At 52.4% G+C, this 10,494-nt stretch overlaps 1 protein-coding gene and 1 long non-coding RNA gene across 2 annotated transcripts in view; both read right to left on the reverse strand.

Moving 5' to 3' along the window:
• Nucleotides 1-3,080: 3,080 nt before the first annotated feature.
• On the reverse strand, nt 3,081-3,709 carry LOC115277566. Its single transcript, XR_003902421.1, has 2 exons — nt 3,598-3,709; nt 3,081-3,308 (listed from the first exon to the last, which is right to left on the reverse strand). It is a non-coding gene; the product is annotated as an uncharacterized LOC115277566 (long non-coding RNA).
• A 4,473-nt stretch (nt 3,710-8,182) lies between these two features.
• The window catches only part of ZCCHC2 (zinc finger CCHC-type containing 2), a 58,338-nt gene continuing 56,026 nt past the window's right edge, over nt 8,183-10,494 (reverse strand). The window contains exons 14-15 of the mRNA XM_029921752.1: nt 9,888-10,494; nt 8,183-8,960 (exon numbers count right to left, since the gene is read on the reverse strand). The exon at nt 9,888-10,494 is cut by the window's right edge and continues 16 nt beyond it. Of these exons, the coding sequence (XP_029777612.1) occupies nt 8,893-8,960; nt 9,888-10,494 (675 nt within the window). The 3' untranslated portion in view covers nt 8,183-8,892. The remainder of the gene's footprint in view (nt 8,961-9,887) is intronic.

A 10,494-nucleotide genomic window follows, 5' to 3' on the forward strand; every position in this document is an offset into this window, starting at 1 on the left:
CCCCCCCCCCCCCCCCCCCCCCCCCCCCCCCCCCCCCCCCCCCCCCCCCCCCCCCCCCCCCCCCCCCCCCCCCCCCCCCCCCCCCCGCTCCTAAGGCGACAGAGACGGTCTCGCGACTGCGCTGCGCACCACAGCCGAGCCTGGCGATGCGGCTTCCCCAGCGCCCGTCGGCTGCCATTCCAAGCCAGGCGGCTCAAGCCCGGCGCTCCCTGTCGCCGAAGCGCAGAGGCCACCGGTCCCTTTCCCTCTCCCACCCCACACCGGTCCTGGCGACGACCCCCCCTAGCCGCGATTCCTGATCCCAGCTGCACCAAATCTTTGGGGGGGGGTGTGTCATGCAGGGCACACCCTTGCTCTCCATCTTCTGAGTCTCACTCTCAACCTTCTTTGACAGCTCTGCTTGGCTCCCCCCCCCCCCCCAAACCTGGGAACTTCCGTTCTGTAAATCTGAGTTTGGGGAAGGGCGCGTCCAGGGACCTGTGTTTTTATTTAAACCCTTCAGGTGACTGCTGCAGGTGATCGGAGGCCACCGCGGGACTAGCACACGTCACTCAAGCGCCACACGTTCACCACTGACCAAACACAACTCATGATTTTCTTTGGGACCTGCTCCTCCTGCCTCCCTCCCAGATGAGGGATAGACCTGCTCCTCCTCCGCCTCCACGCCATCCCCTCCCTTACAAGGAACCCCTGACTTCTTCCTTCTTGGCCCAATGAAGACAGTGTGGCCTCTGAAAACACTTCCCCAATTCTTGGCAGGCAGAGTTCACCTCTCCAGTCCCTGCGATCCCACACCTGTCACCCCATCACAGCTAGCTGCCTGCCCCTTAGCACCCTCCGAGGACCCAGCCAGGAGGTGTTTGCTAAGTGGCTGCCTGGGAGTGTGCAGGCCTGTTCACAAGCACCTGATGCTTTCCTTGCGCTAAGAAAACACAGGGCCGAAAGGACAGAGTGCAAATTCCTCCACTCACACCCAGGAACCTCAGAGACAGTGGAAAGCGCATCTTTATCCAGATGAGGTTGGTAGAGGTTGGGGTCCGCAAAAGCTTTTTTTCAGACAGACTAAATATTTCAGGCTCTGGTGGAGCTGTTCCATTTTGCCATCAGAGGACACGAGCAGCTGTCATGACATAACTGGGCGGCTGCACTCCTATGAACTTGATCTGTGGACACTGAAATGTGAATTTCATATACTTCGCATGTGTCAGGGACCTTATCTGTGGACCTTGTGTGCTGCCAGTCTGTGAGCTACGTTTAACCCTGGGGCCCTTGGCCCAAGACTTGGTACATATGAGCTGTATTTTTTAGGGCCTGGAAGGCAGCCTCCCCTCCCAACAGCACACGGAGACGGCTGGGGTTGGGGCTTGTGTCCCTGACCGTGCCTGACAAGGCCTTCAAGTTGGTGAAGCCAAAAGTTACATGTAAAGGCAAAGAATTATAAAACATTGATAAATCTTTTAAAGTGAAAAAAACCAAGCCTCAAGTTACAGACTCCTGAGATCATTTAGTTCAATTTGTACCACCCTTTGCCAACCAAGCACTCAGCTTTCGGGTACAACAAAGAAAGGTCAAGAAAGGCCGGCTGGTCCGAGATGGCAGAGGTTAAGGTGAAACCCACCTTCGAGTCCCCCTGGCCTGATCCTGTCGCAGGAAGCTCTGTAGTATCACACGGACAGACTTACAAAAATCCTGTGACATGGGCACAAAGCAGCAGGGTAGCTGGGGGGTGGGGACAGGGCTGTGGGTTCCAATCCACCGTGTCACAGACCTGCTCTGTGCCCTTGGGTCCTTAGCCTCTGTGCAATCTCTCCAAGCGTAAAAAGGGGCAGATTACCTACCTCCCAGGCTTGTTGGGAGGCTTAACTGAGCCAACGGTATCTTGGCCTCTAATGGCCACTAAGGATGTAGCGATCATGAGTTTCTTGAGCACCTACTGTGTGTCACACTTCGCTTTAGGGATTTTGCCGGATTTACTCCTTGTAACTATTCTAGACCGTGAACGTTATGCCCACTCTGTAAATAAGCCTGAGAAAAGTCACGTGTACTGGGGGTGGGCGCTGGGAACAAAGTCACAATAGATGCCACCTCTTGTATACAAATGTCCTTGATGAAGGCACCCAGCATGCAACTGATGTGTCAGGTTAGAGACATGACCCAACCTGGACATGGAAGAACGAATGCTAAGGGACTATTAGGGAAGCTGGTGGCATTCTTAGCCTTCAGAAAAGCTTTTGGGAGTGCGTGTGACCGGCACTGCTCCTGCCGAACGGGGACTCAGCTGTGGTCATTTCTGGCCTTTGGCCTGTTTGTGCATGATGGCGGCTGGTAGAGGCCGTGCTCGGACCGGGATATGTGTCGGAGCTTTAAAAATATCGGCAGCTCTGGGTCTTTTCCACTTGCCCTGCGGCTTCATTTCTGCAGGTCTGTATGCGGGCTGACAGCAAATGGAATATTTGCACAGTGCTCAATTTATCAAGACGCCTGGGGATAATTAAAAGCTCAGAGTTTCGAGAGAGGTATCTGCACATGTTTGAAACCCTGGACATGGGGAGGGCTGCGCTCCCTGAATTTATCTAAGACAGGCAGACGCTTATAGCCCAGTTCTGCAAGTCCTGGCATTTCCCATCTCTGGAAACCTTCCCTCACCCACGTCTTCAAGTCCCTCAGCAAGACACAGAAGAGAGACATTCGGACCAGCCAGGACCGAGGTCCCGTCCTCTCTCACCGAGCCGGGGCCCCAGGGTGGTTCGGTCCGTGGGTCTCCCTCATTTTACATGGCTTCACAGGAACCATGTGCCCTGGGAGAGCGGAGGAGCACCCGTGGGGGCAGGAAGGAGCACGGGAGACACGGCACCTGTGTGAAGCTGGGGCCCGTACCGAGGACACGGGCGGGTGTGTGGCACTCGCTGCTCCTGAGCCCCGAGTTCCCGACCTGTCAGACCGGAAGGAGGAAGATCCCATACGCTTCATGCTGTGCTGACCAAGGAGCACAGGGGAAAGTGCACAGGAAACGGCGGTCCCGGCAGGCAGTGTGGGGAAGATGTTTGTAGCGAGCGCAGACTGCGGTCACTGAAAGAGGAGACTGTTCAAGATACCTTTATGGCCAGCTGCCTGCGTTTCTCACAGGCTTACAATCGCAAATGTTTTCTGTCTTACGTTCAATTTTCTCTAAATTAGGTCAGTGGGAAGGAACGTCCATTTGCTTGCATCCTCCTCCTCCCCCACCAGGTGGCGCTGCTTCCCAATCAGCAGGTTCTTTTGGTGAGAGGCGGGCTCACACCTCCTTTCAACAGAGGATTAAGCTGGAGCTGCAAGAGGAAGAAAAAAACACAATGAAGAGCCACCGGGCCCCCCACTTCACCCCACCCCAGCCCCCAATTTCAGGTAGCAAAACAGGACCTGAGGATTAAGAGCTCTGGTGACCGAGAACTGCTGTCACTGCACAAGAGGTAGGTTGGGCGAAGAGGGGTCTTTGACGCCCCTGATATGCCCCCCTCTCCAGAGCAGAAAATTTCAAAGCCTGCAGCCCCTGGGCTCCCGAGATGGACCAACAGAGTTCAGGCAACGCGTACCCACGCTCCAATTCAGAGGGCTCACGTTTTTCAAAAGAGGAATGCATTTAAGAATTAGGTGAGTGTCGGGGCGCCAGGGTGGCTCCGCAGGTTAAGCACCAGGTTTCGGCTCAACGGTTGTGGGTTCAAACCCCGCGTCGGGCTCTGTGCCGAGAGCTCAGAGCCTGCAGGCTGCTTCGGATTCTGCGTCTCCCTCCCCCGCTCACACTCTGTCTCTCAAAAATAAACATTAAAAAAAAAAATTGGGTGTTTCGTGGTATTTCCATGTTATAAGCACATGGGCTGTGTTGTAAGCAGTTATCAAACGCTGATGTTAGATCGACCTTTGGAACCCAAACTGCATAAGCCAATGTGCTGATGGGCGTTCTCTGGGGGACGGTGCTGCCTATTGTGCATGGTCCTTGTGATGGGGACACTCGCGTTTACGCCGGGGACCCCAGAGCCCTCCATGCTCATAAGAGCTGGCCCCTTCACTCCCTCACCTCCCCCCAAAGAACGTCCGGAGATACAGTGACCATGTTTAAAGTCAGAGCACCCCTCTCCCTCACTTTCTCCCCCACACCTCATTTCTCTGAAAACAAACGGCCCCTTCTGTGGGGTGGCGGGGGTGGAGGAGGTCAGCATTTCCCCTTATTGTTTTGAGATGAAACGATGAAAGGTTATGGGGTCGAACTATTGTCACTGCTTGCCTCCGTTCGGTTTCACTGCCTTAACCTTAGAGTGCTTTTGTAATCAGTACGTAGAATTGAAAAAAGGTGTCTTCCAAGCTCAAATGGACGATGCTTTTAAGTACTAGATGCTACCTGTCAAAAAAAAAAAAAAAAAGATTATTTTACACTGTGCTTTAATCTCTCTGGAACCTTCTCAGGAAATTTTGATTTTTAGCACTTACCCTAACATGAAAAGTGAAATGTGGATCTGCCTTGTGATTGTACTTATTCTACTCGAGGGTCGAATCATCGGGACCGCACGACTCAGCCCAGAGCTGCCATTGGTTGGTAAGCTCCCCAACTAGAGTTAGTTTTTGAGGACAGGGACTATTTGGTCTTTTATCAGGGGACAGAGCTGAAATAACTGAGCCCAACGTAACTCAGAGTTGTGTTTTGCTAGGTTCCTCACCTCCCCTTCCTCCTAGACTCAGTTCCCTTCCATGTTTCCAGGTCTCTCAACCAGTGCCTCAATTCTCCCGTTCATCAAAATTGAATTCGACAGACAGCAGCCAGCTCCTTGGTGCTACTTCATTACGCTGGAACTTCCTCACGGCTGGAACCCTCACGGCTATAACTTAAAATAGAGTCTCAGTTTCTCTCTGGGGAAAATGCAGCTCAGAGGCCCAAGGCTCCTTCCTTCCCCTGGCCTCTTCTGTCCCCACTTTTCTCACTGCCTCGCCTGTGCCCTAACCAGCCTCCAAACAGCCAGATTTTCTTTCCTTAGCCATGCAAGTTTCTTTAAATACATAAAACCTTGGATTGTGAGGAGCTTTTTCTGCGAGTTTTCTGCAAGAGGAGCAAACATTTCTAGTAAATGTTAACCGGATAAACGGGCGATGTCTTGTAATGAGTAGTACATGGTGTAGAACGTCACATGATCACAACTGAGCCAACGGTTCTTGAAATTTGCTTTGATATGCAAGGGCTTTGGATGACAGGCCTTTCCAGAACCGATTATGCTCATGAACCAAGGTTTTACTGTACCAACGTCAACATGTTCTTCCTCTATTTGAAACTTGGAAATTGCCAGTTTTTCAGTCGACCTCAAAATCTCCAGCTTGACTCTATTTTACTTGCTGACCCACACTCCTCACAACTCTTCCAAAATGTTCTGTCTCCTGCACGTGCCTTCGATTCCTCCTCCCAAATCCCCGGCCACAAAACACGGTCACTTCCAGTCCCGTGCCTTGCTCTGCGTCCCCCCCTCCTCACCGGGACCATGCAGACCCTGCCCCTCTCCACACTCCCTTCCTCCAGGGAGCCCGACGTGGGCTCTTCCAGCGGACGCTTGGTCCTCTGGTGCCACGCCTTCTGTAGAGCCATTTTCTCCATCCAGAAGGGTGTCAGGATATGGACTGAGGGACCGGGTGCTGGCAGCATGAGTGTAAATCACTTGGAAAACAATTTGGCAAATCCTGGAAAACTGAGTATTTTTGTGTCTTACAACCCAGCACTTGGACTCCTGGATTTGTATCCTAGAAAACGCTTGCACATACGACCCAGGACATGGTACACACACACTCGCGTGAGAGCAACAACAACAAAAGCACCTACGTTTGTGGACAGAAAGGATAAATTCTGTGTGTGTGTGTGTGTGTGTGTGTGTGTGTGTGTGTGTTTCCCCCCATGCAACAGAGCAGTGGAAAGTTAGAGAAAACGAATTTCTCATCAGGACCCCAAAACCAGATGAGGTGAGACAGTCACAAAGACTACGTATGAGACACCTTTTCCGTACAGGCCAAGAAAAGCAGTACAGGGTGTGCGTGTGGGGGGGGGGACGGAAGATGTGAGGGACAAAGCACAGGGGTGACAGAGTTTAGAGCCGTGGCTCCGTGGCGCAGCAGTGGGGGGCACACAGGTAAGGACACGGGCGGCCAGCGCGTTAGCCTGAAGGTGGCTCGCAGATTGCGCGTCCCTCGTGCAGGTGCGCATACGCCAGCCGAAGGGGACAACGGGAGGGCGGGGGTCTGGGAACCCTCGGGAACTCTGCGGTCAGTTCGAACCCACCGTCCAGACAGGCCAGAGGGAACATTCACTAGATGCCTCTGGACCGTCGTCTGCTGCCTCGTCAACTTGAGCCCTTGAGCGGCCGCCATCGCGTGAATGCTGGGTGACAACCGGGGGACGGGGCCTGTGCCGCGCGTGACAAGACCGCAGGGCTCGCCCCGGATGGGACTGTGCGGTGCACACTAGGAAAGTCTCCCCACAAATCACTGGGTGAAAACTGACTGGAAACTGGGTCCCAGACGACAGAACCGGTGAAACGAAAGCTAGTCCATAACTCAGGACAGTTGCCTGGAAAAACACAATCGTAATGAATCTGTGCAAGCGAATCATGTCTACACCTTCAGGGAGGGAAGCCTCAGCCACATGCACAGCTCTGGGCACATGGCGTGCACTCGGTGGGCCCAGAAACAGTCTGCAGGCCACGCAGGTGACCCCCAAAGCAAGGCCGCTGGGAAGGAACTGAAGAACATCCAGGGGGTACAGACACTTGGGGATTTGCTGTCTCCCCCCTACCCCGGCCAGCGCCCCCCACCCCCCCGCAGGGGAGAGCCACCCAATTCGTTCCACGGGAAAAACAAATCCCCGTGTGCGAGGCCCTCCTCTCTTCACTTGTACACAAGTTGCAATAAACCACAATTCTTAAGCTGTTTTTCATTTTTTTTATTGCTGTTAATTCAAGGAAAAAGGGTTGCATAAAATCCAATCTGTTCTAGAAATATAAGTGGCCTTTCCAGTACATAACATTTCAAATATCAAAGTATATGGTAAACATACAAATAAGGAGAAGGTAACATACCTCCTATGTACAGTACAGTATTTTAAATCATAAAATAAGCTCCATAAAGTACAACTGGCAAGTGGTTCCCGACTCGGCCCATACGCGGCTTATCAAAACTCTCAACTTGAACAACTCAACGGCAGCTTCGCAATTAATTTAATAATGTGGTCCAAAAATACCCAGGTCAAATAAAATATATTTAATCAAAATAATTTCCTTTACTCCAACTTTCTTTTTAAATTAAAGCTTTCATCTACCCCTTCGCACCCGCCCCGTCCCCTTCCCCCCACCCCCGAACTCCCACCCTGAAAGTTAGTTTCAAAATGTACATTTGCTGCTATAAATATAAATGCTACCCAGGAAGCAGGACGTGAAGCTTCTTCTGTCTTCAAGTTTTGCCTTTTATCTAGCAATCTGTTAGGCTTCTGACCCCAGACCAAGTACTGTGAAGTCCCTCTGCTGTGCGCCGAGGTGCCCCGGCGGGACACGAGTCTGCCCCGCCTGCTCTGCGCCGGGGAACGGGGGCCACAGAAGCAGCTCAAGCCTGACCCCCTGACCGGACGGCGGTCGTTGCTCATTGCTGTTGAGTGCAGCAGTTCCAAAAATACACCCGGGCTTCCAGATAATCTCAGTGCACTTTAGGAAATCAAAAATTACCTGGAAGCAATTTAGTACATAGATTGGCTTTAAAAAAAAAAAAAACAAAAAAACAAAAAAACCACCACACACTTTTTTTTTAAACAGCAGCATTAAACTTAGTGACAGGACGCGGACACGATCACCGTCTGAACACACTCGGAAGCCAGTCTTTCACATTATGGTCACGCACAGTGGGAAACGCATCAAAGGGACTCGGCCACGAGAGAGACGGGCTAGGGGACGAGCCTGATTAGTGCAGAAACCGGAGCCTCCGCCAGGACCGCCACGCGCCGCCGCTGCGGTCGGAGGGAGGAGGCCCTTACTCAGGCGGTGTCCCTTTAGCACGACACGGTGGAGGACTACACGAGACCGGCCGCCGACGTGGAGCACACAGACGCACACGACACGCACACGCGGTGCACTCGACGTCTCTCTGAAGCAACAGGCTACGAAAGTATGACGCAGTAAAAACGGGGTTTTTTTTTGTTTCCGTTTTTGTTTAAGAAAAAGCTCTTTGTCCACTTGATACATCACATGTTTTTCAGTTTCATATGGTTTTTACTTCTTCCGCTCTCTTCCACCTAACGTGAATTGTGATCTGGGCCACAAGCTCTGCATGTATGTATTCACGGGATGCTGTTTATTATATACACACAACTTGGGGAACTTGATTTCTCCTCAGTTGAAGGTGAAGCACTTCACCCTGGATTTACAGGCCACAGGAGAGGGGGTGACGGGGAGACGTGTGTCCTTTGGGGTGAAAGTGAGAAAAGCTGGGAAGGAGCAGTTTCTCTTTTTGAAAACCATATGACTGTCACCAGTGTTGTAAAAAAAAAAAAAAGGTCAAATACACAGTTTTAAAGATTCAGTAAACATTGCACACAGCAAGTATTCAGTGTAAAAAAAAAGCACAGCAAACATGTTCCTTTTGATAGTGTGGAGGTTTAAATTACATGTTTCATACAGATAGGCCTGTTGTTGAACCAGGAGACCAGAGGCTCAAAAGCAATGCATTTTTTTTGATTTGGACATCAGTACAACAGAAATGAAAAATCCCAAGTGCATAGAAATCTAGGAAATGTACAGACAAAGAAACACACACAAAATACCTTTCCTTTCCTCCCCTCCACACCCCACCATGACTCCCCAACACGTCAGGGTATTAAGCAGTCAAGCTTTACGTGGTTCAGTCTGCAGAATCCAACGTATCATTAGAAGGGGGGAGGGGAGGTGCGTATCTCAGTCTGTAAGTGCCTAAAACGGGAAAGACAGAGCCGCTAAGTCACCGCTCACAACGCAACGCATCACAAACCGCTACAAGATATCAGAAGGGCATGCTGGCCGGGGCGGCCTCCTCCGCCCCGAATGGTGCATACGGTTCCCCTCACACAGTAACAGGAGTTTGTGCTTTAACTAACCTGACGCTAGCAAACCCGACCTTCCTTTAAAAATGCCAAATGCACGTTCACACTTTGAGACTTCTTTTCTGGATGAGACTTGGCAAAATGGACAAAAGCCAAATCCAAGAACAGTCTGACGTCTGAGTTTGCACTCTTGCTCCTACTGATTTAAGAACATCTTTCTCGTTCCTGGTGGTAATAACATTAAACGGAGTCCCAACAAACTCCCTTGCTCCCAAACCAGGGCTTAAATATTCTGTTCCTTAAAATGCAATAGCATCTTTCCTTCAGCATCTGTTGGGCGGGGAAGGGACAGCGTGGGGGGAGTGCGCATGGGGCCGGCTGGCCGTGCACACACGTACTGAACGGCAGCTAACAATCATACCTGTCGGGTGACTAGAATGATTTCCCACTTCTTCCTATTTAAAAATTTCGCCTACTCTATGAGACAGGGCTGTAGCTTTAAAAAAAATAAAATAAAGTGCTGCAAACAAGAGATTTGCCATCAGGTGACACAAATTCCCATTCTACTTCTTCAAAAGTGCCCCAATGGTTTTTATGCTCTCACTGGGAACTGAATTCCTCTCGACTCCCTCATGCAGGGTGACCCGGGTCTACGCTACGCTTTCCCATCTGCCTCTTACGATCTATCCCCGAGAGCGCACCATCCGTAAGCGAGTGCACGCCGGCGCATCCGGCCACGGTGGGCCCGCCGTGCGCAGTGCGGCAGCGAGACCCGGGCACACTCAAAAACAAGTCCTCTGGGAGCTGTCATGATTACCTTGTGGGCTGGCCTCCATGGACGACTGCTTGCACTCCTGTGCGTAGTGTCCACTCACACCGCAGTTGTAACAGGAGACGTTCCCGTTCTTCTTGGGCCCCGAACCGCTCGCACTGGCAACCACGCCGGGCGCTGGGTACACGGGGTAGAACCTCCCGAAGCCCGCCATCTGCTGCATGCCGTAGCTGGCTTGGCTCCCCAGGACGGGGTCGTGCACCAGTCCGTTTGCATACGGAGTCTGAGGCAGAAAGAAAGGAAGTTGGTTTCCATTGCTCTGATGTGCTTGGTTGAGGTAGCTGCCGTTGCAGAGGGACGGCAGAGTGAAGAAGGACGGGACCCGGTACATGGGCCCGGGCATCGGGTTAGGATAGTAGTAGCTGTTCAGCTGAAGGCTGCCGTTGGTCCCACAGCCGCACCGTCGCCCGCAAGAGCCGCAGGGCCCCGAGCCCATCTGCTGCGGCGGCAGGACTGTCCCGTTAGCGTTCGTGTTCCCCACGGCGCTGATGTAGGACGTGCTGTCGCTCTGCGCGGTGCTGTGGGTGAGCGCGGGGCTCGGGCTGGGCGCGGGGCCCGGGGTGTGGGTGGGGACCGCGGGGGCGCCGGCCGG

The sequence above is a fragment of the Suricata suricatta genome, chromosome 14, assembly GCF_006229205.1.
Source record: "Suricata suricatta isolate VVHF042 chromosome 14, meerkat_22Aug2017_6uvM2_HiC, whole genome shotgun sequence".
Lineage (NCBI taxonomy): Eukaryota > Metazoa > Chordata > Mammalia > Carnivora > Herpestidae > Suricata > Suricata suricatta.